The following is a 27,150-nucleotide window of genomic DNA, read 5'->3' as shown; positions in this document are numbered from 1 at the left end:
CGATACTTTATCTGCGTTTGTAAGTGGATGTAATAAACCTTACACATTTGTTGTTATGGCTTTAAATTACAAGAAAAAACATTTTGCTGTGCTCAGCTCACAAGTCATACACAAGAAACAGTGGTCACCAGGTTTGGTGGAAATGTCACCATCTCCATTTTGTAATACAAACACTGACCCAGTGCCTATCAAAAAACATATAAGCACAATTTCTTGCTCCTAGTACATCCATATATTCCTATGCCCCTCAACCAAGGCAAAGATGTACAACAGGCAGGGAGAGATAGCTGAATGGATGAGATACCTGAATGAACGAGCCAATATAGCAAGGTTTTATGTTGATTCTCTCAAAAGACAGACACAGAGACCTCAAAATCTCTTTGCCAATTCAACACCATTCACATGGTCAGTGGCTCCAAACAGTTCACAGAACACAATGGAAAGAGAAAAGTTTGATTTCCATACAATAGGATCTAAACAAAAGAGAGGCCCAGCAGAACAATCTGATTTCAGTAAAGAGGATATGTCTCTCTTAGAACAGAGAGAAAGGTATCCAGAGGTGAGCTGGTGTCTGCATTCTGTGTCTGAGAGAGGCCTCCCCTGTGAGGTGTTGCTTTCCTGGGTTGCCAGGGCTTTGACCTTGGTTCGTATTTATGACCTTGCCTTTGGCGTCTCATTTCAGCTCACTCTACCCTGTCCCTGGTCATGTTTCTTACTTCCTTCCAGCTCCCAAACTTGACCTCTCCACTCTGAAAAGCAAATATGATGATTCTTGACACCTAGATCTCAGGTTTCAATGCCTGTTCTTGTGTCTTGCTTGGCCTCAGAAAATGGCTGCATCCCACTGGTCAGACTTTGGCCATGAGAGTATCTAGACTGGGACAGAATTCTCTTTAGAAAATGGATCTGGATCTGTTCCCAGAGCAAGGCCGGCCCTAATATTTACCCACAGAGAACACAGTTGTCTCTGCTATTACACAAGAGCTCCTGAATCACATATGGTATTTCTAGAATTTGCCTGTGCTGTACTTCAAAAGCTCTCTTTTGTCCCAGACCCTAAGTTTGGTCCCTAATAGCCCATAAAAGGGGCCTTCTGCTTCCCCCAGGGATCCATCAAACTGGCAGTGTAAGCTGCTCCAGGCCGTGGCCTGGTCTGCACAGGGCAGTAGAATCTTCTATCAGCTCTGGTCTTTATACACTGCCTGATGAGGTCTGGGTCTTCTTTTCTCCCAAGGCCACAGCCACCCACCCTCTCCTATATTCTGCTTTAACTCCCAAGAGGTCCAGAGCCAAGCTTTTTTCCAGAAAGCAGAAACAAAATGAAAGAAACTAAATGAAATTCCTAACCAGTTGTTCATTTCAAGTGAAGTCTGACCTTTTGGTAACTTTAAAGATAAAGCTTCTGATAACATAAACAAGTTATGAACTTATACAGATAACAGAAATGATCTGTCATATATTCAGGTTGTTACATGTAAAATATTAAGACTACCTTGAAGCAAGAGGCAGAAAATGTATTTGAGAGATCTGGAAATCATATAAGAACCTATATCTAAGCACTGAAAGTAAGAGACATTCTGAGTCATGGTTGAAAATAAATGTAATTGATTTGAATTGAGGTGTGAATTGCAAGGCCAAGTAGGATTTGCAAAGAAGAGGGAAAAAAATAGAGATATAGACTCATCACTCTGGTTTCAGTCCAATGAAAGCCATTAGCATTGAAGGGGTTTGGGAGCCAGGAACTTTTTAATACCCTAGCACTTGAAGGTTAAGATAAGTGAAAAGGGAGAGAGACAAAAACAGTTATGGTAGATTGCTATAAAGGGAAAATTTAAATACAGTGATAATCTGAGGCTTTATTAATGAATAGGTGGAAGTATTAGACTGGAGCTGCTAATCTTGTTCTATAGTCATTACCTATAATTCCCTCACTAACTATCCTGTTCCACGCCTTCCTTTTTGCTTACATACACACTCTGCACTAGTTTTCCCCCGAATTTAATCAACCTGAACTACTTGCTAAGATTCTTTGAACTATTTGATAGATTATAAGCACATAAAATATTGCTCTGTGAAGCAAGATGGACTTACTCTATTTTCCTTCTTAAATTGAAGAAATTTCCATATTTTTATTTATTTATTTTTTAGTTTTGTTTTTGCATTCAGTAATTTTTTGTTAGCTTTTTATTAAGGTATAATGGACAGATAACACTCTATTAGTTTCAGGTACACAATATGATGATTCAATACTGTATATACTAGGAAGTGGCCACCACAGTATGTACAGTTAACATTCATCTCAAACATAGTTACAACTTCTTCCTTTTTTATAATTAATTATTTTTATTAATTAAATTGACTTTTTTTTAGGATTGCACCCACTTTGTTCTGATGGAAAAATCAGCAAACAAAGGATTCAATAGCACTGCTTGGGGCCTCCCCTGGTGGCGCAGGCAGTTGAGCACTGCGCTGTGAAGCTGTCCACAGCCTCTGCAGCGCCAGTTTGATCCCAGCCGACTGGCGAGGGTCCCACATGGCGCGGCAGACCTCTCCTGTCTCGCCCGCTGCTCCCCTCAGCAATGTATTTCAGTCAGTCTGCCTGTTTTGTTCCCCGCTCTGTCTCTGGTGAATCCTCTCACCCTCCCACGCATCTGGCTTGTACCCTGGTTCTTGTATAAATAAATAAATAAATCTTGGGGAAAAAAAAAAAGCACTGCTTGGAATGACTTCTCAGTTTACTCAAAAGACACACATTCAAGAATTTTCCTTCATTTACCCAAAGGAAATGTAGTAATATAATAGAACTTGTGACTATACTTACTTGGAAAAACAAAACCAAACACTATGAAAAAGAAAAGTTTGACATCAAACCTTTCAGCTTCTCAGGCTCTAGAAAGACACATTGAATATAGCAAAGATGATACCTATTACATTTATATTATAGTAACCAAGCAGCAGATGAAAAGGCTTCCAAGAAATTCTTTCAATAGCAGAGAAAGCTTCTGAAGTGTATGCAGCATCAGTTTTGGATAGGGAAAATACCTATGTACTGCTTCTTTTGAATCCATTTATAGCAGCCATAAGCATAGAACATGAGAAAACCCATCAAATACATTTATGCTTAGAAGTATGTGTCTCTGGAGGGAATTCAGTTAATAGGGTGAAATCTGTGTGAGCCACACATGTTCTTAGATGTCTTCAAATATTTAGATATTTTTTTCTTTTGTTTCAGCACTGGAAGCTGCCATACTTCTCTATATATATCAGACAGTTCTATCTGCTGCTATTGCAGTTAAATGCACCACCAATGGATATTACTTTCATACTGTCCTGAAATAAAATTCTTCTCTCTTGTTTCCAAATACAAACTAGGTCAACTGATGGATCTATTATGCAATCAAAAGGTTTTAGGGAAAATCATCAGTGTTCAAAAACTAGTTGAACAATTGAATGAGCAATGAATGCATGAAATGGATAACTGTCTTATACACCATGGTGCTGCTTTGTAATCTGGCCACCACAATCACTTAGTTTTTTTCAGTGCTCATGTGTTCATTGCATGCTGATTTGGGAAAGAGGCAGAGGAAGTCGCTGTGCACAGCCTAAGTGAAGAAATGCTGTAAGACAGGCAGCAATATGGTGACTCAGTTTCCCAATGAGTGGGGAAAGTAAAGAACTGAAGGGAGGGATCCTGTTCAAATATGGGATTAAGACAGGCGGTGACACAGAGATTAACCAAATCAGATAAACTGAGCTCCAGGGCTAAGGGATGTAGCAGACCGATTGGCAAAAGTCCGTACTTCTGAAAGCACCATGGCAGCAGAAGCCTGAAACCAAGAGGATCATTGTGAAAACTTGAGATACTGGTGTTTGAAAAAGATAATGTTACATCTTATTTTCCCAAGAAAATAATTCTTTGACATAAGTTAGGAGAAAAACAAATTCTGGATGGTATCACATATGTGAAACAAAACAAAGGGTCAGATAAAGTAAACCAATCACCAACCCTAGCAATGAGACTGCAGAACTGAGACACCAAGGGGGAGACATGGGGTGGGAATGGAACAGAATGTGGGAAGAGGGCAAAATGGACTATGATAGGCCACTATGGATGCCTTGATGGTGGTGAAGGGGGTGATCTTACACCTCTAAATCACATACAGTGTTATAAACCAATGTTGGCCTTAATAAAAGAAATGAAAGAGAAAGAAAACAGTTCTTTGAAATGTATATGCAATGATGAGCTTAGGCCCAACCATAACTTCTACCACTATTAAGAGTAAAACATTTTCACCAAATAGACCAGGGGGCTTAGAAGCAGAGGTTTTGGAATCACCAAACCTGGCTTCAAGTTTTAGCTCTGTCACCTTCCAGTTGTACCTTTAAAGAAGCTAAAGATGAATAAAAAGAACAATAATAAAGTCCACCATAGCATTAAATGATTATAGGAGCATATAAAAACTAAGCGTTTGATACCATGAATATCTCAACAAATGGTTATTATTAATAACGAAAGTATTGATTAAACAAGTCTCTTCACACAGGAAATGTTGATTATTAAATATTGGTTAATAAATGTGGTTTATTAAATAAACCACTGACCTCATAGATATTAAAACAAATTGTCAATGGAGGGAAATAGATTAGAGTCACAGGTAAAGAGTTTGGAAAACATCCCACCCCAAAGAGCCTGTTGCCTCAATAACCCCTAAATATCTACTTTATGCTACCCCAGTTACATAATCATCAATATTAAAGTTCTTCTCTTTTAACAAGTACATATGCCCTTATTAATTTTGGTTATTTTTAGTCCAACATGAATTACATTTATCAGATAATATGAAGAAAAATTTGCGTCATCAAGATAAATAGAGATTTCATTGGAAAAAAGGCTGAACTGTTGACTAGTGAGAGGACCTAGAATATTTTGCACCCAGAGGAGGTGGAAAGAGTGGATGCTATTTGGGGCAAGGGTAGGAGACTACATTGAGGAAGAATAAGGATGCTAAGATTTGCCTGGATGTCTGATCCAATGTTTTGTATATAATTGAAAATTATTTGTTTAAACTTTTTGATATACAAACTGTATAAGTTGCCAATTCCTTTCCTATCCTTTCTTCATAAGATCAATTTGAGTCAGCACCAAGACTCTCAAATGATCCTTTAAGACAAAGAGATTTTATGAGATCAATAGGTGTGACAGTAGCAGATTCAGCAGTAGCTGTTTTATAATAAAACAGCTTTATACACTAAGACTTCCCAGTGGTTCACATTTTCTTCAAAATATTACTGCTTTACAGTTCTCTCAATCAATAGCTAAAAAGGGAGAGAGGGGCATTGCTACATTTGGTGCACAGCAGCCTGCAAAATTCAAATCAGCTTATGAATCAAACACATCCAACAACGTCAAATTTTAAGTGCCTAAGTGTTGCTGTTTTCTTAATCTATTAGAATTCCAATTTCTGACATTTTATGTCAGAAATAAAAGGATAGCTTAAAATATATATGGTGATACAAACTAAGAAAGAAGTGGTGATATCCACCAAAACAGAACTCAAGCAAATCAAAGTAAAAAAGCAAGGGGGAGAAGAGAGGATTGTTTAATTTATTTATTTAGTTAACAAATATTCACTGAACGCCTGTCCTATATGCCAGACACTGTTCTGGGGCTCAGGAGTAAACACACAACCCATGGTGTTAATGTTCTACGGGGGAGAAACAAATAATACAATAACTTAGAAAGTTACATAAGTGATTAAGTACAGCAAATGCCCACACAATGTTTTATCATAATTAGATGGGCAAAAAGCCATCCCTGCTGATGCTAAACAAAATATTATAGGAAGACCTGCTTTCATTTCTTCCGCATTGTTTTGCTTAAAGTTGCAGTTTCCAAGAACCTGTCACAACATTAAGTGAGGACTCACTGTAGAAAGAATAAAATAAAGAGTGGTACACAGAAAGCATCTAGGAAAAAGGAGGTGGTTGCAATTTTACGGTAGGGTGTCTGGGAAAAGTTCTCCATGAAAAACTAACAATGGTTAGTGAGAAAGTGGGTCATAAAGGGTATAAAAGAGGGGCATTTGAAACACGGAACAACAAAAACACAAACTCAGAGGAGAACATGCCTGGATGATGGGGAGCAGTGGGGTGGCCAGGGAGTGTGACACAGGAGGAGAGGGGAGTGAGGAATGACAGGGGTTGGAGGGACCACAGAGGAGAGCTGGGTTTGATGAAAACCACAGAGATTGGGGCTTTAATTCTGAGTGAAACAGGAAACTGGGAGGTGACATGATCTGACTTATATTTGACCAAACTATAAGTTGACTTGAGAGGCACAGCAGGTAAACTAGTTGGGAAGCTAGTGCAATAATCCAAATAGATGATGGAGGCTTGAACAGATGGTAGTGGTGCTAGGAGCTCATGAGATCAGGAGATACACCGAATGCAGGTTTTGAGAGAGAAGTCGAGAACCTTGATTTTAAGGTTTTGGGGCCTGAGTAACAGTGAAATTGTCATGAGATAAAGAAAGCAATGACAGGGCCTCCCTGGTGGCACAAGGGGTTAAGCACTACACTATGAAGCGATCTTCAGCCTCTACAGCATGAGTTCAATCCCCGGCTGGCCAGAGAGAAACCCACATCGCGCAGCAGACCTCTCCTGACTTGCCCGCTGCTCCCCTCAGCAGTGTGTTTCAGTCAGTATGCCTGTTCCATTCCCCGCTCTGTCTCTGGTGAATCTTCTCACCCCCCGCATCTCTGGCCTGTACCCCTGCTCTTGTATGCATAAATAAATAGGTCTTAAAAAAAAAAAGAAAGAAAGCAATGAAGTTAGGAACTGGGGTGGAGGAACAGCAGGGATCAGTGCTGGGTAGGTGAAGTTGGAGAGGAGCCCTGAGCATCTAAGAGACCAGCTGGATATATAACTCTGGAGTTCAGATGAGTGTTCTGGTTTAGAGATATCAATTTGTGAGTCACCCCTGAAGAGAGAGAGGGATGCAATAACCAAGCAAATGATGTGGACAGAAAAGAGAAGCAACCCAAGGAATGAGTCTCAGGGACTCCAATGTTTAGAAGTTAGGAAATGAGAAAAAATCCTGCAAAAGTGAACAGATAGGGAAGGATAGTAGGAAACCAGGCAAGTGTGGAGTTCTGAAGTCAAGTAAACAAAAAAAAAACAACAAAAAAAAAACAAACTCCACAATGACACAGTAGAAACTGTCAAAAGCTGCTTGAGGGGCAATAAAACAAGCGCCAAAAAGACTGAGTATCAAATGTGGTAATATGGAGGCCACTGGTGAGATCCATGGGGTCAAGTTTTTGGCGCAATAGAAGCAGAATCCTGGAGAGTGAGTTCAGGATCAAGTGGGAGGAGAGCAAATGGAGATAGAGAGTTCAGGAAACTCCATAAGTTGAGCTGCCAGTGGAAGGAAAGAAATGGGACAGAAATCACAAGAATTTTTTTGAAATGGAGAAAAAACAGCATGCAAGCAATACCAGTATTTTAACTATGTACACTGATGAAGCTGTATTTAAAAATATTAAGCTAAAATTTTGAAAGAAAACACCATGCTTTAATTATGAATGGACATAATGCAAAGAAAAAAAGTTACGTTGCTAAAGCTATGAACTTCAGCTGTAAACTTTCATGCAGAATCTTGCTTTGGGGTGGGAGGGAAGTTCTTCCGAAGTCACTTGCATTTCCCCTACCTAACAATACACTGTTGCCTAACAATACATTGCACTTTCTGCTTTTGCACAGATCAAGAACTTCTTAAGTAATAGCAAGCTTGTCCAAACGGGGTCATCATCTCTGCCTCTTCTGCTGAGGTCCCTGTGTTCCTGATGGGCATGAACCAAGTCAGGTACAATTCCCTTAAGATTGTCAGCAATGCCTCCTGCACCACCAACTGCCTGGCACCCTGGCCAAGGGCATCCATGACAATTGTGGCATTGTGGAGAGACTCATGACCATGGTCCTTGCCATCACTGACACCAAGAAGACTGTTGATGGGCCTTTAGGAAGCTGTGATGTGATGACTGAAGGGCTCCCCAGAACATTCTCTTGCTTCTCCTGGCACCGCCATGGCTGTGGGGAAGGTCACCTGAGTTGAACGGGAAGCTGACTAGCATGGCCCGCTGTGTCTACACCCCCAACATGTTGGCTATATATCTGACCTGTTGCCTAGAGAAAGCTGCCAAATGCAATGACATCAAGAAGGTGGTGAAGTAGGTGTCACAGTGTCCCATCAGGACCTGGGCTACACTGGGCAACATCCTGGGCCACACAGAGGACCAGGTTGTCTCCTGAGATTTTAATAGTGACACCTATTCCTTCACCTTCAATGCTGGGGTTGGCAATGCCCTCAATGGCTGTCTTGCCAAGCACATTTCCTGGTATCTTGCCAAGCTCATTTCCTGGTATGACAATGAATTTGGCTCCAGCAACAAGGTGGTGGATCTTGTGGTCCACATGTCCTTCGAGGAGTAGGAGGAGTAATAGACACTTGACCAACCAGCCCCAGCGAGAGCACAAGAGGAAGAGAGGCGCCCTCAGCTGCTGGGGTCCCTTCTCCACTGGTCCAAATACACTGAGAACCTCCCAAACTGTTGGGGTTCCATCCCAGACCCCCCTGAGGAAGTAGAGGGGTCTGGGGAGCCCTGCCTTGTCATGTATCATCAACAAAATACAGTGTACCCAGAAAAAACATGAAAAAACAAACTATGCATAATTTTGTGACTAATATTGTCTCAATAGTGCCATGACTATAATGACTCAATTGTGTTTGAGGTTTCTCGTACTGAATGTTTGACTCAGGCCTCATCTTAAATAACTACAATAATTAAAGCCTTTTTCAAAGAGCAGAATTAAAAGAGTGTGTTCCCTAAAAACTGATGTTAAATCCAGGCAATTCTCCATGCTCATAATTTTGGAATTTAAATAATTTAATTCATTCCTTATATATTTGAGTTTTAAAAGCTTATTTTCTCAGAAAGTCCCAGAGGAACTTTAACTATTGCTTCCAGCTATTTGCCAAATATTCATCAGATCAAATAATGTTGCTTCTGGCTGTGATATAATAAAATAGTAACTTTTTAGTGTTTAATAACCTAGTTAATATTCTACCAGGAATCACTATTTTAGTAAGCACTCTTTTTCAGTGTCTTTTAATTAAACATCTTAGCATTATAATTATTTTCTTCAGATATATTGTTCTCCCTTAAAAATAGAAGCATTCATATATTTAATATTATTCATAAGATTTAAATAAATATTTAATATTTCTCAAACTATAATGATTACATTTTTGTCCTGGGCATATATAAACATCTCCAAATAATTTCTTAAATAACCTGCTATTTAATATTAGTATAATTCATATTAGGTTCAATATAATTACTTTTTCCAGTATAATTAATTATGTATTTTAGTGGAGACTTTGTCTTATTCTAACCAAGATAAGTTTTCATTAATTAGATGTTTTTCTCATTTGTTGTTTGAAGAATTGGGAAGTTACAGAAACCTGTCTAGATAATTTCTATTTGTCTCATAAAAAATCCGAAACTATTTTTATTGAATAGAACACTAACTTGTATATAGTATCTCACTAAACATTTGACAGATTTTTGTTTTTAGTAATCTATTCTTTTTCAAAAGAATAGATTTTTAAAATCCATTTTTTTAACATGTCTTACTGTAGACTCTCCAGCTACAGCCTAAACAAGAATAGCAGTGCAAAGAGGAGAAACCGATTCCTGTAACAAAAGGTAGTTTTTTAAAGATTCTGTGGCATCAAGAATAACAGCTTTGTCAACAACTGGATGGCATGAGAAGATATAATGCTTTGGGATATAAGTCAGAAGGAGAGAGACCAACACCATATGATTTTACTCATATGTGGCCCATAAAGAAACTAAGTAAATCAAAACCAAACTTTCAGACTATGAGAATAAATTATAAGGAGAAACATACCTCCATGCAGTCAGTTTCCTTTGTAAATACATGGGAAATGTAAATTAGCCATTACTAGAATGAAAAGGGAGGGGGAGTGGGAAAATCAGGTAAAAGGGGTCAATTGCATGGTGAGGGATAAAACTGGATTTTAGTGGTGAATTTAATGTAGTACACTGATATCGATTTATAATGATGCAAACTTGTAACTTATATAAAGTTATAATGCAATGTTACTTAAAAAAAAAAAATACTGGTTCTCTTTCCAGGAAAGAAAAATAGCTCTAGCTCTACAAATCTGAAACTTGCATGCTGTTGAAAATTTTTAAAGCATTAGATCTATGATAAAATGCTGACAATACAGCTATTGACAGCAACAGGTACCGGTGACTGTAAAATATATGGTGTTTTCTCCACACTTGAATCAAACAGGATCTCACATATCTCAGATCTTGTTCTTGGTTTTTTAAAAAAAGGATAAAAGGAACTGAGAGAAATGCTCTTGGCTGGCACTGCTGGATGTTGGAGGGATGAGGAGGTGTTGGTGAGAGGGATCCGGTATCTTTTTGTTTCATTAAAACCCAGGCTTGACAGGAAGCATAGGGGAAACTTAGTCCTAGAAATGGTGCATCCGCTGTGCAGGCCAACAAGTAGATTCTCCCACCGCTACTTAGAATAAAGAAACTTATAGTTCTCTTTCTCTCATGTTTCTGGCCACAGTAGTGGTTCTTCCCTTCTTCAGCATTCACTATTGTTCTCGATTCCAATCACTTAATTTTCTTTCTTAAAAGTCTGAATGCCAAGAGTAAAAGCCCTTAGGAAGTTGTCCACAATCTGATGCCAATTCAGTTCAAAATCTATATAGACTCTTGGACCTGTTAAAATGAGAATGTGATTTGATTGACCTACTTTTAGTTTACCTTTTAAAATAAATGGGATGGAGTGAACTTGAGGGTGAATTGAATTCTAATTCTGAAGACTGGAAATGTGATCCCAAGTTTCTTACTCAGCTAGAGTGTGCTAAATGAATGAAGGTGGTGGTAACGCTTACCATTTGACTAGATAGATCCTATTGCATTTTCCATTTTTACAGTGACTGCTTTGGAAGGAATTTCACTTGCCAATACATGGCACAAATACTATATGGGCCAGGAATATTTAGAATCTCATGCCTCTGTCTCTTGAGATCAGACTCCTTCAAAAGCAAAAGCTGTGACAATAAATGAAATACAATTGTGAGAACAATGTCATCAGGGTGAGAAGGTCCCCTGTCTCTAGCAGGGAACAGTGATGTGACAGAGAAGGATTCAGAACAGAGGCTAAAGCTAAGCAGGAATGCAAAGGCCCATAAGCCATCAAAGAAGGAAAAATTTGAATCAGAGTGAGGGAACATGGGTGTAGAGGTTCAGATCAAGCTGGACAGAGAAGCTGAGTTCAGGTTTTGATGCACCTTGCATGCCCTGGTAGGGCACCACATGACATCAAAAGTGACATGAACCCGTGAGTCCTTTTCAGTGATGAGTAGAAAGAATAACAACAACAAAAAGCCCATCACATTTATTATTTTCTCAATGGTTTCCATGGATGGAGACCCTTACTCCTCTGTTGTGTTTCATTACTCAAGTTGGTTGAGAATTTCTTTCTAAAACAGACACAATGTTAATCAAAAGTTCTTCTCCCAATATGCAAGTTCCTTAAAGCACTCCAATGTACATTACTACATACTTGCAAAAGCTTTAACATTGGCCTTGGACAAGCAATAATATATGTCAAGTAAGTCAAGAGTATAGTGAACATTTTGGCAAGAGAACAGGTTGGTGAGGATTTCTTAGGTTAATATGGAATGCATTTGTTGTTTTCATGGTGTGTGTGTGTGTGTGTGTGTGAGAGTGAGAGAGAGAGAGAGAGAGAGAGAGTATGAGAGAGAGAGAGAGAGACAGTAAAACTTTCCAGTTGTTTTTGATCAATGAATATGTGTGTTTAAGAGTTTAGATGAATGAGCAAATACATATAATTTGCATATTATACACATACTATGCAAAAACTTTTCATTCCTTTTTATTGAATACCATATAAAGAACCCAAGAGATTAATCAATGGGAACTTAAACTGCAGTCTATGAATCCTAAGGGGAAATATACATGAACATATTTTTTTCACTGAAACAACAGTCTGGCATAATTGGATTGTAGCAGAATGCAATAACAAGCATAATTAGTTCCACACAAAAAAGTCTACATCAATCTTTTCTCTATGACCTATTTTCAGGGAGTTTTCTCCATTGCAGTTTGGGGTGCAATCTCCCAAACAAATATCCAGCAGTCTGTGTACTATAATCTCAAATCATCATACTTATAAAGCCAGTAGCCCCATGTATTTATTAGAGAAAATTCACTGCATGGAAGTACATTTTCTCTGCCGGTATCCATAAGAGACCCAGCACCCAACCTGTGTTGCATGTTTATATGCCTTCATCATTAGTGGAGAGACAAACTCACTAAATATCTTTATATCTTCAATTGCCTGAATGTCGAGTGTTGCCTCATTGGGTGACAGCATTGGGAGCAAGGCAGGATGGAGGAAAGACAACACAAAGTCCAAGGGAAGAGAGAGAGAGAGAGAGAGAGAAACTGACAGACCAACCTAGATGGGCTACATCTGTGGAGATGCCATGCCTTTCCCCCATGCCACTCTTTCATTTATTTAATATTAGATTCAAGGAAGGCAGGCAAGTATGTTGAGGAATGTGTGGAGGAATGTGTACTGGGGATGCATAATAGTCTGACACATTCTAGGGGGGAAGTGAAGAGGAGCTATTACCTGGGCGCACCATTGTTGCTGCTGATCAAAACACCCTATCTCTAGTCCCTGTTTACACTCAACTTTCTGTCAAGGTAGTCTAGCTGGTTATGCTAATCTGGCCATAATGTCTGCCTGCTGTTTTCAGCAGATATCCTCATACCAACACTTTTGTCCTGGTGAGAGGCTCCCTGCCTGAATCTACATTTTAGAGTAACCAGCAGAAACTTTGGGCATCAAGACTACACCCTGAGAACAAGGGGGCTAGGGAGTCCACAGTCAAGTCTAATAGAATTTAATCTCTCATCATGTTTGTAAAAACTAAGAGTTTTTTGCCCCCCAAAATTGATAGATGCTCTGGTTTCTAATTTTATACTGTGATGGAGGAGGAGGAGGAGGGAGAGGAAAAAGAGGAAGACGGAGAAGGAATAAGGGGAGATGTGGCTACCTTGAAAAGTTCTAGCCAAACTGAAAACTGAAATACTTTCTTTTAGGTGTTTTATCATTTGGAGGGAACAGAGAGAAGGGTATAAAATTTTGAATACATAAATGGAAACAAAGAAGCATCGTGTGTTTCCTTAATTTCTTTTTTTTTTTTAAAGATTTATTTTATTTATTTATACAAGCACTGGGTACAGTCAGAAGCGCGGGAGGGTGAGAGAATTCACCAGAGTCAGAGCGGGGAGCAGAACAGGCAGATGGACGAAGTGCACTGCTGAGGGGAGCAGCGGGTGGCAGGAGAGGTCTGCGCGCCATGTGGGACCCTTGCCCGGCGGCCGGGAATCAAACCGGCGCTGCAGAGGCTGCGGGCAGCTTTGCAAGCCAGCGCTCAACCGCTGCGCCACCAGGGAGGCCCTCCTTAATTTCTTTTGCCAAGAATACTAAATAACTGTAATGTAATGAAAGGTGAGGAGGGAAATAAAGTTGGAATCACAGGAAGGTAAGAGCATGATGGGATACTCTCTGGTGGGATGAATGATGCCCAGATTGTGCTGTCACTCACAGGACTGAAGGGCAACAGCTACTAGCCATTCTTGGCTAATTAAAAGTGTTTCATTCCTTGTGATTCTTTCCAGGAATACATTTTGCATTGACATCTATGTCCAAAATTCTCATCCTTTTGAGAGGTTTTTAGCATTAAGAGTTTACCTTGGTCAGAAAATAGCAGCTGTCTCCACCAAAAATTAAACCTCAAATCAGGACAGACTTAACTGTGGAAATTATGTGGTATTTTCTCAGTAGTAGGTGTTGAATAGAATAACAGTGTTTTCACATGCATGTTTCACATATATATTTTGCTACTTAACCTATTATTTTTTAAAGATTTATTTATTTATGCATACAAGAGCTGGGGTGCAGGCCAGAGATGTGGGGGGTGAGAGGATTCACCAGAGTGGGGAACAGAACAGGCAGAATGACTGAAATATACTGCTGAGGGGAGCAGCGGGTGAGTCAAGAGAGGTCTGCTGTGCCATGTGGGTAGCTCCCTGGCCGGCCAGGGATTGAACTTAAGCTGCAGAGGCTTCAGATTGCTTCATAGTGCGGTTCTTAACCCCTTGCACCACCAGGAAGGCCCTACTTCACCTATTATTGCAAGTGTGCCAAGTCAGAGTATTAAACAAAAGTAGATACATTTGAGACTAGAGATGCAAAATCCAACCAACTCCTGTGTTCAAGTTTCTCTTTGAATAAATAATCTAAAGTGAGTAATATAGACTTTTTTTATTTCTGTATATAATAAAAAAATGGGGGTGACAAAAAGGGTTAAATTATTGAATGAAACAATCAATATTCCATGTTCAAAAGGAAGAGTATGCAGCTTGTATGCTCACAGAGACATTTTTAAAATGAATTCACATCTTTGTCTTTGTCTCTCCTTTTCATCACTTTCTATAGACTTAAAATCTATGCACACAATTTAACAGTCACTCCCTTATTCTCTATTCTGTTATTTTCCCTCCAGGTTTCATTTTATATCTGTAACCAGATTAACTCCTCAAAGAGAAAAACTATTAAAGCCTAAGCACAATGTTAAACACACAGTAAATGCTCAATGAAGATCTAGTGAATTGAGTCCCATTGATCTCAACTGGATTCAATGCTTTGGATTCAGGTCACAGAAAGAAGCAGAGCTGTTCCTGTCCATTTTTTTTTTTTTAACGTCAGCTGCCAGAAAAAGTGAGGCTCAAAATATCCAGGATCATCGTTGGCATTAAACTTAACAATTTCCCCCAAAACAGTATCAGTTTTGATAAGAAAGAAATACACATACTTACACACAAACATGTATACACATATGAATACACATATATACACAGCACATTGATACACATGTATACACATGTTTTTCTTTATTGTATGCATATATGCACATGTGTGTATATAAAATTCATGCATTATATATGTACATGTATCCATATGTAACTGACATATATATTGCTTGTCATTATATACTTAAATGTTACATGTAATTTACCCGTGACACATGATATACCCACTCTGAGATTCATCAAAGGACTTCACTGAAATCAAATATGTCTCATGAAGAATACATTCAACCATACTTCTTAAGTAAATATAAGTCTTGAATCCTACTCACATTACACAATTCATCTATATTTACATCCTTGACAACTGCCACATAATCCCTTCCTTAAATTTAATGGTTCATGAAAACTTACCAGTTCATATATCCTTAGAATTTAGTATCTCTTAAGAGGCACATAGTAAATAACAAAATACTATTTTTTTGAACTAGCAGGAAAATACCACTAAAAACCAATTCTGGTTTTTCATTTTCATTCATAGAACAAGCCTGTTCTATGGGCTATGTTTCCATTGCACTGCCTTTTATAAAGCTTTTTTTTTTTAAATTTTTTTTATTAAGGCATGTTTTATTTATTTATTTGTTTGTTTGTTTGTTTTTTTATACATGCACTGGGCACAGTTAGAAGCGCGGGAGGGTGAGAGAATTCACCAGAGCCAGAGCGGGGAGCAGAGCAGGCAGAAGGACCCAAGTACACTGCTGAGGGGAGCAGCGGGCGCAGGAGAGGTCTGCGCGCCAGGTGGGACCCTCCTCCGGTGGCCGGGGAGCAGCTGGGGATCAAACCGGCGCCGCAGAGGCCGTGGGCAGCTTCGAAACCCAGCGCTCAACCGCTGCGCCACTGGGGAGGCCCTGCACTGCCTTTTATATAAAACACAAGTTACAAGAAATTCACAATTTACCAGTTTATGCAACATGAGTATGATAACCTTCAAGCAATCTGAAGTCACAGATATTAAGAAAACTTATTTACTGGCAGAGAGCTAACTGAAATGTCACAATTCTACATGTGTTCAGATTAGAAAAGATAAATACAAGAATTCTAAAGGTGAATGAAGTAAATAGTTTGATGGGACAGGTCTTGATAATGGCATCCTGAACACTACAAATATACTTAGATCCTTCCCATCCTTAGGGGGAAAAGATCTAGTTGTGACTATATTTCCAAAAATAGTTAATATAGATTATTTTTAGCAGCACCATTGCTTACTGCTTCATAAAAATGCTGAGTTAATCAGTTTAGAGGAAATGTCTAGCTTCAATTCCTTTGTATCATAGTAACAAATTTGGAGTTCCACCATTCAATGAATAAGTAAGTGAGTCTTCAAGTTACCAAACTTTATTTCTAACTTTATTTCTTTCTCTTCTTTTTATTCCCCTCCAATCATCAACTTCTGTAGAACTGTGTGCATTTTCTGCCTCCAGTTTTCCTCCCTGGATATTTCTCTGACTCTGTGTGATCCTTGCTACATCTTCACCTTTCCATAGGGGAAACTCTGATGACCACCAACGCCTCACTCTCCAGAGAACATTACTAAGTTATATCCATTCTAGCAATTACAGTTACATCAAATGAGGTAATGTATTTGAGAATATGTGTTAAATATTGAAGAATTACAAAAAGACAATGGTATTATAGTTCCAAATGATCTATCCAATTTCTACTTTGACTGCCATAGTGTAACAGCCTTTATTGTGAGCCTACTAATTCCTAGACTTATTCTCAAAATCCAATGTACAATTTGATGCTTGAGTTATCTTCTTATTTGATCTACTGAAATCATCCCACTGCTCAAAACCCTCCAAAATTTCCCCATTACCTACTGACAAATGTCAAACTCTAAACCCTCAATGAACCATTGGAAATTCTACCTACGACTTTACACTTTTGCACTACTACATACCTCTTCCACTTTTTTCTTCCCTCTAAAGTCCAGACCTCATTCCCATTCCATCCTTCTATGTACCTCATCCTTTTTGCTACTATGCCCTTTCCTTCCATGTTGACCTCTGAAACTCTATCCAAACTCCGTCCCTCCTAGTAGCCCTCCCAGAAGTGAATTTAACTTACGCTTGCACACATTCATACTTCTGTATTCCACAAACACTGCCATGCCTGACAGCTACTTGTGTATTGGTCCTTCTCTCCTGCAAAAGCTTAGCAGATCACCAGAGGAATAGTCTGTAAAGGGTAAGTGTCTCACAAGGAAGATGATCAATGAATTGAACTGATTTGTGCTTGAATCCTCACTGTTACTGATTAAGAATATTAAAACAGTTGTCTGGACCACTGTAAAGGTTACTCATTAACTTTTAAGTCGAACTGTTAATGCTTCTCAAATAAAATGCTTCTCAAATAAAATGCTTCTCAAATAAAGTCTACACCTGATAAATAATGAAAATGTTATTTAAAAGCATACAGTTGTTGCAATGGAAAAACAGAGCTATATCTTAGCTACATATAGCTAAAATTTCATCTGTTACATGCCAGAAAACGGTAACTCTGATTCTAACAAATTATGCATAGAGGAAGAAAACAAACGAGACAGGGCACAAGATGATGCGTCATAAACAAAACAAGATATTATGTGCCTGTATCGTCTCAGAGTCAGGCTCACTTACATTCTCACCTACTGAGGGACTTGAATCTTTGGATTAACTCCAAGACTGCCTGGCCTCCTGAAGTTCCTCTGGCTTGTAAAGACTATGAGGTCAACCACTATAGTTCATACTCCTCCTTCTAGGGTTACTTTGAAACTGAAACTGCCTTAAGAGGAGGAGAGAGGAATGGGATGTTTTCCAGGGCCTTTGTCCTGTATCACTAGCTTTGTTTTAGGATAGCATGAAACTTGCCAATATCTCTACCCTAAGAAAAATGAACTAAGATTAGTAGTATCACGAGGTTGGCCTAGATCTGTGGTTATAAAACATGCTGTTCTGTCATCACCTGGGGAGTTTTAAGAAAATACCTACATCTGGGTTATGAATCCACATATGTATTTAATAGAGATGAGGCCCAGACATCAGTAAGATTTAAAAGTTTCCCCAGGTGTAGCAGTCAGCCCTGGCACTATGGTAAAATACTACAAATTGGGTGACTTAAACAAAAGATGTTTATTTTTCGCAGCTCTGGGAGCTGGGAAGTCCAAGGTCAAGGACTCAGCAGATTCAATTCCTCGAGAGGACTCTTTCTGGCTTGCTGAATGGCCGCCTTCTCACTGGATTGCATGGTAGAGAGAAAGAGAACTCTGGTCTCTCTCTTCTTATAGGGATACTAATCCATTATGGGGCTCCATCCTCAAGAACTGATCTAAAACTAGTTACCTCCCAAAAGCTTCAGCTTCGAAACCATTGCATTAGGGGCTAAGACTTTAACATTAAAAAGATGGGGGAACACATTCAGTCATTCACAACATGTAATTTCAAAGTGCAGCCAGGATTGAGAGCGCTGACCTTGATCAACAGTTGTCACCCTGTTTTACAAGAATGACAGTAATATCACATGGGCAATACGCTGGTGTGGGCAGAGTAAGATTCTACACAATTCTATTTGCCAGGTGAAATGCCACCCTGTGTATCCTATTCAAAAAGACATGTTAGAATGCAGGAGGGTCAAAATGTCACTAGAGAAATCATTTTTAATCTGATAACAATGTGATGGAAAATCATGAGAAAATCTAAAAAATTCCTTACATCTCACCAGCATTTTGTTATTCTAAGACCAGAATCAGGATTCCAGAGATGACCACAATCTCTGCTTTTAAGTAACAACATTTAAAAAAAAAAATCCATTCTAGGTACTTAGCTAATCAGTTCAGAGAAAAGGTCTAGTATTGGATCCATATTTAGATAAATGTTAAACCTTTAGGATTCAAGAAATAAGTAGCCCAGTCAACGATAGTGGGGGAAAAAAAAAAAACAAACCAGAAGAGTAATACAATAGATGCTAATGGGCAAGATAAAGAAAGAGAAGGATGGAAAGATTCTCTAAGAGAGGAAAGGTACCTGTAGTCACTGCATGAATATTTTAACAGAAAATCCTTCTTTCTTACTAATTAATAAATTAGTCTTTCCAAATACATGAAGACTATATTTCCAAGGAAACATGTAAAAAATTTCTCTTGTCAGTTAATTCATGTTTATGAGACCAGAAAGTTGATGTTAACCAAGACCCTGAATCATTGAACTTATTGAATTGACTTTAATATCTGTATACCAATATCAGAAGCAATAAAGGACATTCTTCCTATTTGAACACTAGGATTTTTAGGTAGGGAAAAAAATCAACCCATATTTTAAAATTTATGTTAAGTACAAAACCTCAAAAATTATAATAGCATGGTAAACATATTTTAACTTGTTTTATCACAAACATTAATCTCCCCCCAATAAAATTGTCAATGAGATGCTGAGCAAAGTTGAAGACTTAATTCAGTGTGAAGGCTTTGAATGACAATAAACACAGTCTTCATGGGCTCAAGACACTTCATTTTTCATTACTGAGCAACTCTCATTCCCAGTGACCTCTCTTACCTAACAGGTGAACATGTGCATGTGCGCTCTCTCTCTCTCTCTCTCTCTCTCTCTCTCTCTCTCTCTCTCTCTCTCACACACACACACACACACACAGACAGGTGCATACTCTGACCCCCGGATCATACCTGTTACACTGGCACCAATTCATCTAGAACTAAATGCTCACTCAAAATTGCTCCTGCAATGTGGGCCTCCCTGGTGGCACAAGGGGTTAAGTCCCAGCATTACGAAGCTACCAGGAGCCACTGCAGCACAAGTTCAATCCCTGGCCAGGGAGCTAACCCAGATGGCACATCAGACCTCCCCTGTGGGGCCTGCTGCTCCCCTCAGCAGTGTATTTCAGTAGATCCACCTGTTCTGCTCCCTACTCTGTCTCTGGTAAATCCTCTCACTCCCTCTCACTTCTGGTCTATACTCCATCTCTTGTATGCATAAATACATAAAATAAATCTTAAAAAAAAGAATTATCATTAAAAAAATTGCTCATGCAATGTCAATCATGGGGTGTTATATTTCATGCACAGATAATAACTGGATCTAGGTGCCTTATATGCCTTTCTGGGATATTCAAAAAAGAGTGAAGTTCTAGTGTCAGAAGTGGCATTATAGATGGCTGGGTCAAGGTGAACTGATCTAACTACTGGATTGGGATCAGAATCAAAAGAAAGAAACAATCAAAGTGAGAATTTGTCTAAGAAACTTCATGGTACTCTCTCTCTCTCTGGCCTCAGGCACTGAAGATTTACTAAGCACCCACTATATAGAATGAAATACAGTCTTTGCCATCAAGGAGCTAGTCCAGTTGGGGAAAGAGACACAATGTCAAATAATACAAAGAATGTTAGAAGAAATAATGGAAAATGCTGTGGGACAGAACACTCAATCCTGAACTAGAGGTAATCTCTCCCATTTAACTCCAATCTCTCAAAGTCATAAAGTGGCCTTAAAACTTTCTTCATTTCTTGCTGCTCTACCCAAGGTCACTAGAACGTTCTGATTTTTGTACAGCTGACTCAACACAGGCCAGAAATGACCTATAGACATCAACACTGAAATCATTTTAATGTCTTCAGAGGTATTTTCAGTTGACAATTTCTCATCAATATTAGCAATCAATACTTTGCCAGTTTTTTGGTGGTTTTTTTTTTTTTTTTTTTGGCTCAAAACTGTACTGCCCAACAGACTTTCTGCAGAGAGGGAAATGTTTCTCATCTGCACTGTCCCATGTGGAAGCCACTAGTCATATGCAGCTGAGCACTAGAGTGATTGAGGAACTGGATTATTATTTCAATAAATTTAAAATTAAATAGTCACCTATTCCTGTTGGCTAGTATATTGGACAGCCCACTTCTCAAATACAAGTGTTTCAGTTTTGTGTAATATAATAAAATAATTTTCCCCATAATGCCTATACAGTATGTCATCTATGTCTCTAAAGTATTACAAACATGATAAAAACTGGTTTCCTTTTGTAACCTATGTTGTTCTTAAGACACTAAATGTTAAAGCACAGTTGTAACATATGTAGTGTGTCTTGATTAAATTGGCTCTAACCTTTACTATAGGCCTTCTTGAAGTGGAATATATTCTAAAGTACTTACAAACTAAGATAGTTAAAACATTGAAGTATTTGGAAAAGACTGATTTTCAATTAGTTCAAAATGGAAGTATTATCTTAAAATGGGATTGAATCAGATCATCTGGATTGTAGGCATCATAAGTATTAGAATTCTATTAATGCATTGCTTAATAATTAGTATCTAGCAGAATCCTGACACATGTAATGAAAGAGTAATTAAAACAGGATGGGAAATGTTTCATATCTGGACAATGGTGCTTGTTAAATAACCATATGTAATTGCCAAAACTTTCTAGAAGGTACATCAGAAACGCTGAAGCATGTCTTCATTTTAAAAACGAGGGATGTGAGGGCCTCCTTGGTAGCTCAAGGGGTTAAGACGCAACCTATGAAGCTATCCATAGCCATTGCAGCATGAGTTCGATCCCCGGACAGGGAGCTACCCACATGGTACAGCAGACCTCTCCTGTCCCACCCGCTGCTCCCCTCAGCAGTGTATTTCCATCGATCTGCCAGCTCTGTTCTCCACTCTGTCTCTGGTGAATTTTCTCACTTCCCCACACCTTTGGTCTGTACCCCAGTTCTTGTATGCATAAATAAATAAATATTAAAAAATAAAATAAAAACAAGGGTTGTGATATGGGCGTACATAGGAAAAGGCATCAATGAGAGTCTTCAGGAAAGAAAATGGCACATCTCACATGAAGCACATTAGAAAATTCCAATGAGCAACTGATCTCATAGAAATAAAAAGAGCAAAACAAAAGGTTCAGGCTTGACACTCAGAAAAATACATAGGCTGAAACAGACTATGTGATGTTAAGTAAGGTATTTGACTTCTCTGTGCCTCAGTTTTCTCAGTTGTAAAATGTATGAAATTAAAATGCCAGGCCTCCCCGGTGGCGCAGCTCAAGTGCAGTGCTGTGAAGCTGTCTGCAGCCTCTGCAGCACAGGTTCGATTCCTGGCTGGCCAGGGAGATTCCCATATGGCGCGGCAGACCTCTCCTGCCTCATCCACTGCTCCCCTCAGCAGTGTATTTCAGTTGTCTGCCTGTTCTGCTCCCCACTCTCTCTGGTGACTCCTCTCACCCTCCCATGCCTCTGGCCTGTACCCGAGCTCTTGGATAAAAATAAATAAATCTTTAAAAAAATTAAAATGCCTATACCAAAGAGCTTGGGGGATGTAGTAAGAAAATGCACATAAAATGTTCAGCACTGTGTCTGCATTCAGCAAACACTTGTAAGTGGAAATATAATGCAAGCTTATCTTCTTAATCAAGCTATTCCTTAAGATCATCTGGTCCCCAGTGAGGGGGTTCCATTTCCATACTACCATCTGAAGAGTCGGCAGATGAGTGATCAAGCAAAGCTACCAGGTAGACGTAACTCCAATCTTTTGGGAGTAAGGAGAAGGGAAACACAGCTCACACTTCCAGAAAAACCTGAATTTTTGCCAGAAGCAAAATTCCTACAACATCAAATTTTAAGCAAGCTTCCAATCACCAGTGCAGACATGAGCGTGTAAATGAATTCATCAATGAAATGATTTATCCTGGCAGACTTCCCTGAGTGGAAGTCTACATTAAAAGAAGAAAGAGAGAAATGAAATATAGAAAATTTGTTACTCTTAAATTAAAAGTAAATTTATTTTCTGAATGAAAACTAGTTATTATTTGGGGGAAAAGGGAAAATATTTCTATTTCTATTACAATTCATTTTCAGAGGATAAACAGACCAAGTTGAGAGTTAAAAAAATATTAGGTTCCACTGCCTCAGGAAACATTCAAGATTAACTAAGAAATCAATTCTACAGAGAAGTTGGATATAATTTGTAGTTCATATACCCTTAAAATAGCAAGACATGACTAAAAAATTCAGAATCTGATTCATTACATATTTAACAATAATATTTAGACATTCAAATTTAGTGTATAATGCAGGGCTGTAACTCACTGAATTCAGTGATCCTGAATTCTCATTAGTTCAAAGAAATTATTCCTTAAAAGCTCTTAAAACACCTACCTCTCCTCTATGACTCAGAGTTAACCCTCCTACAGGAGAGCAACTGCAATTTTTCCCATTACCTGTTCAGTGGGTCAAGATTAAATAATAACTAGAGTTGTGCAGTCATTACATTAGCTCTTCGGCTAGCAGAAAAACCTCTTAATTATTTTAGAGAAGGTCCAAATTCACTTGGGGAATTATTTTGGAGATATCCTTAATCTCTGCCTCTCTGGTTAAGAATCTCCTTTGGCAGAATAGTATTGAATATTGTCATTCAATCAGCTATCAGAAATTAAATCCACAGTAAAAGATTTTTACTAATCCAGAAACTTCGATAACGATTAAATGTCAGACTTGCTCAGTAGTTGTCAAATATGAACTTGAACCAACAGCAGCCTATCCTCGGAATTTGTAAGATATATTCTCAGGCTACACCTCACACCAACTGAACAGAAATTTGAAAGTTGGGCCCTGCAATCTGTATTTTAATAAGACCTCCAGATGACACTGATGTACATGAAAGTTTCAGAACTGTGATCTAGTTAGTTGTATTAAGAAAATAATTGAGTCTACAGTTAAATTTTGATAGACTCAGTGCACAGACCTTTCCTGAGCATCTACTACATGTGCCAGGCCACCTGGTGGGCTCCCAGGACATGACAAACACACGCATAAATACTATGTTGAGGGCAAAAGATTTAGAGGCTGAATTTTCCATTTGCACATTGAAAAGTACTGTGTAGAATGTAGCTTTGCCTCAATCTTTCAAAATATGCCTTGTAGAGACAGAGACATTCATCCCATTGCAGATTGCCAGTACCTGCAGGTTAGCCTATAGGCAACAATGTAATAGGCTAATTTTTTAAATGGGAAGAGATAACAAAAGTAGTATGTCAAAACACATGTTTTGAGTTCCAACACAGGTTAAGATTCAATATTATCACATGAGCTTATGCTACTCTCAAATGACTTAATGCTTCACAGTTAAATTTTACATCAACAAAGTATTAAAGAAAATATTTAATAAACCAAAATCTAGAACAAAAAGCAACAGGCTACACATGTTTCATTCAGAGAAACTTTTGCAAAATGTGGTATATTGGAATGGAATATTAGTCAGTCACAAAAAGGAATTAAGTACTGATACATATATAACATGAATGAATCTTGAAAAATGTCATGCTAAGTGAATGAAGCCAGACACCAAAGGCTACATATTGTACAATTCTATTTATGTTAAATGATCAGAATAGGCAAATCTATAGAAAGAGAAGATATGTGCTTGTCATATCTGAGATCAAAGATAACAAAGAATGGCTGTTAATAGACCTTTGGGAGTGAACGTTTTTGTATTTAGGTAGTGGGGTTGCTTGCACATCTTTGCAAATATGCTAAAAACCACTGAACTGTATAATTTTGCAGAATAAATTGTTTACTGTGTGAATTATATTTCAATTAAAAAAATTTCATAATATACCCAAGGCATGTGGTTTGTATGGTATGCAAAGCAATATCTTATATTTTATTTCATATTACAGTGAGATCCACTTTAACTTATAGTCTAAGTAACAAGCAAACCTGGCTTTGTTGTTAAAATCTGTAATAGAAGTGTGAATTCAACAGGTGTGTTTTAGGTGACCCACATACTTTCAAAATAGGTCTTCCTTCACCAGAATGAACGTATGGTTCTAGAAAAAACCAAGGCTTGATGCCCTTGCAAGTCTTAAATGTCAACTGTGAACATCACATCACCTCTGAATACTTCCATTAAGCTCTTGGAGTTTAAATTCTGTCCGTTTATCTGGGGAATGTTGCAATTATCACATTTGCATTGCATTCTCATTAGTTAGAACATGAATGCCATTTCTCCTTGTGAAGATTAGCATGCCAAGAGCAGCACCATCTATTGGATGAAAATGTAGGTTAATTATCTGTTTTATTATGAACAAGCTAACATTTGAAAAAATGGGATCTTCTAGTGGAAAAGATTTAAATATGTGTAGTCACAAACGGAGGGACATTTCCTCGCATTCAGGTTCTTGCCTTAACCCGATTGTATTCCACAGTAACAGAAAATTTCCACGAAGAAAAAAAGATTAATAAAATGCAAAATTCCCCTCTTGTAATTCTGGAAAATGACTGGAACACTTGACTCTGGGTGACAGGTAACCATTCTACCTGGCCACTTCAGCATGCCATATCAGTATTAAATGTGTAAGCTGGAAGTTACCGGATGAAAGGTAAGTTCATGAATAAATTATACTAACCCCTGGCTTTCCTCTAACTTTGGCAACAGTGGCAGATCGTCGATAGAAATTTTGATTGAAACTTTTTTTTTTTTTTAAATAACTGCCCAGACTTGGAAGTGACTAAATTAAAAGGACTGAAAAACACTGAGGTCAGGTTGGTGCTTGTTGCTGTTGCTACTTTCAGGCGTGCATGCGACTGTGTGTGTGTGTGTGTGTGTGTGTATGTGTGTTTCATTCAAGCCCTCAATAACCGCAGCACGAATTTAGCAGCAAAAAAACGTGCAGAGAGTACGGAGCCCCGCACCAAGGCGGTGCTTCTATTCCCACAGGTATCTCCAAGGCTCTTTTCTACACTTCTGCAAAGAGCAGCGAGCAGAGCAGGGAGGACAGGGGCTGTGACAGGCCAACCTCTTTCTTCCAGAGGAGGCCGAGCACGTATCCCCACTGGCAGATGGAAGGTGGCAGAGGTGCGAGGTGGGGAGGGGGCGCATTCTCCCACGCCGCTGACACCCACCGAGCCTCCGCCCACACGGTCGGGATCCCCAGCCCTTTCCTCCTTACTAAGCGGGGGAGGCAGCAAGTCCCTAATGCTCTGAAATTCCCCCACCCGTGTCCCATACCATCCAGGAGATGAAGCCCGCCGAGGTGTTCTCACTCACCCAGACGGCACACACAGAGGAGCTGGACGCAGGCGAGGAAGCGCTTTAGGATTAGCATTTCCAGAAGGTCCAGGGGCTCCCAGCACGCGGCTCCTCTGCTTCTTGGGGTGCAGTGGGAGGGGGCGCGAAGGAAATGTTTTCTTCTCCAGTGAATAGATTGGGGTGAGAGAGAGAGAGGGAGAGAGAGAGAGGGATCGCGTGAGGATCGAGGCGCGAGGGGCGCGCGGGGTGGTCGCGGGCAGCGGGAGCCGCTAGCCGAGACGCATGTCGGCGGGCGAGCGGGAGTTGGTCTCCTTCGCTGGCTGCGGCCGCTGACTGAGCGCTCGGAGCGCAGCGGCGCCTGTGTGCCGGGTGCGCGCTCGGGCCGGGCTGTGCGCGCCGCGGCGCGGCGAGGGCGGGGGCGCAGGACCGCGCCTGGGAGCGTGCGGCCCGCCCGGGGTCGCGCGCGGGGGGCGGAGGGGCGCGGCCGTGGCTCTGGGTCCCGGGCCCCCACTAATGATTCTCACGGCGACACCCCCTTCCATGCTCCCACCCCCACCCCCGGCCCCGGCCAGTGGCTGAGCTGTGCAGGAGTTCTGGGAACCTGCTGGGGTTTAGAATCTTTGCGGAGAAAATGTCTCTTCATCAAAACTCCTTCATCCCTTTGGAAGAGGAGGCCAGACCTCATTGTTCTGCACAGCCAGAAACTGACCTTTAGGGTTCACCCTGGAAATGGTTTTCATGTCATTGTTGGCGTCCCTGCAGATGCTAAGTGGGTCCAATCAGAAAGTGGTGGGGGCGCCTGAAGGTGCTGGTTCCTCTCTTTCTTTTCTTTCTTTCTATTTACCAAATCACTAAAGTAGTTCCAGACCGCATTACCTCTAGGGCAGTTGGTTGCAAATAATCCCCATCCTGATTGTGCCCAAGAAGACCCTGCCCCCTCTCCTCGACTCCAAACCAACTGTCCTGCTGTGCACAGCTGCCTGAGGCAACTCTGCAAATCACCTCCCAGACGGAACTACTCAAGTGCATCATCGCTCAGGGTCACAGGGAAAGATTTTTTCATTGATT

The 27,150-nt window shown here is 39.6% G+C and overlaps 1 protein-coding gene across 2 annotated transcripts in view; it reads right to left on the bottom strand.

Annotated features, from left to right (window-relative positions):
- Nucleotides 1-26,329, bottom strand: part of PTPRZ1 (protein tyrosine phosphatase receptor type Z1) — a 146,032-nt gene extending 119,703 nt beyond the window's left edge. For both annotated transcript variants that reach the window (XM_037512300.2, XM_054692598.1), the window contains exon 1: nucleotides 26,101-26,329. In XM_037512300.2, coding sequence (XP_037368197.1) covers nucleotides 26,101-26,158 — 58 coding nt within the window. In that variant the 5' untranslated portion in view covers nucleotides 26,159-26,329. The remainder of the gene's footprint in view (nucleotides 1-26,100) is intronic.
- Nucleotides 26,330-27,150: the final 821 nt, after the last annotated feature.

The sequence above is a fragment of the Talpa occidentalis genome, unplaced genomic scaffold (genome assembly GCF_014898055.3).
Source record: "Talpa occidentalis isolate TD23 unplaced genomic scaffold, MPIMG_talOcc4v2.1, whole genome shotgun sequence".
In the NCBI taxonomy this organism is placed as follows: domain Eukaryota; kingdom Metazoa; phylum Chordata; class Mammalia; order Eulipotyphla; family Talpidae; genus Talpa; species Talpa occidentalis.
The sequence above is the reverse complement of the archived record's forward strand: the minus strand, read 5'-3'. Positions and strand labels throughout refer to the sequence as shown.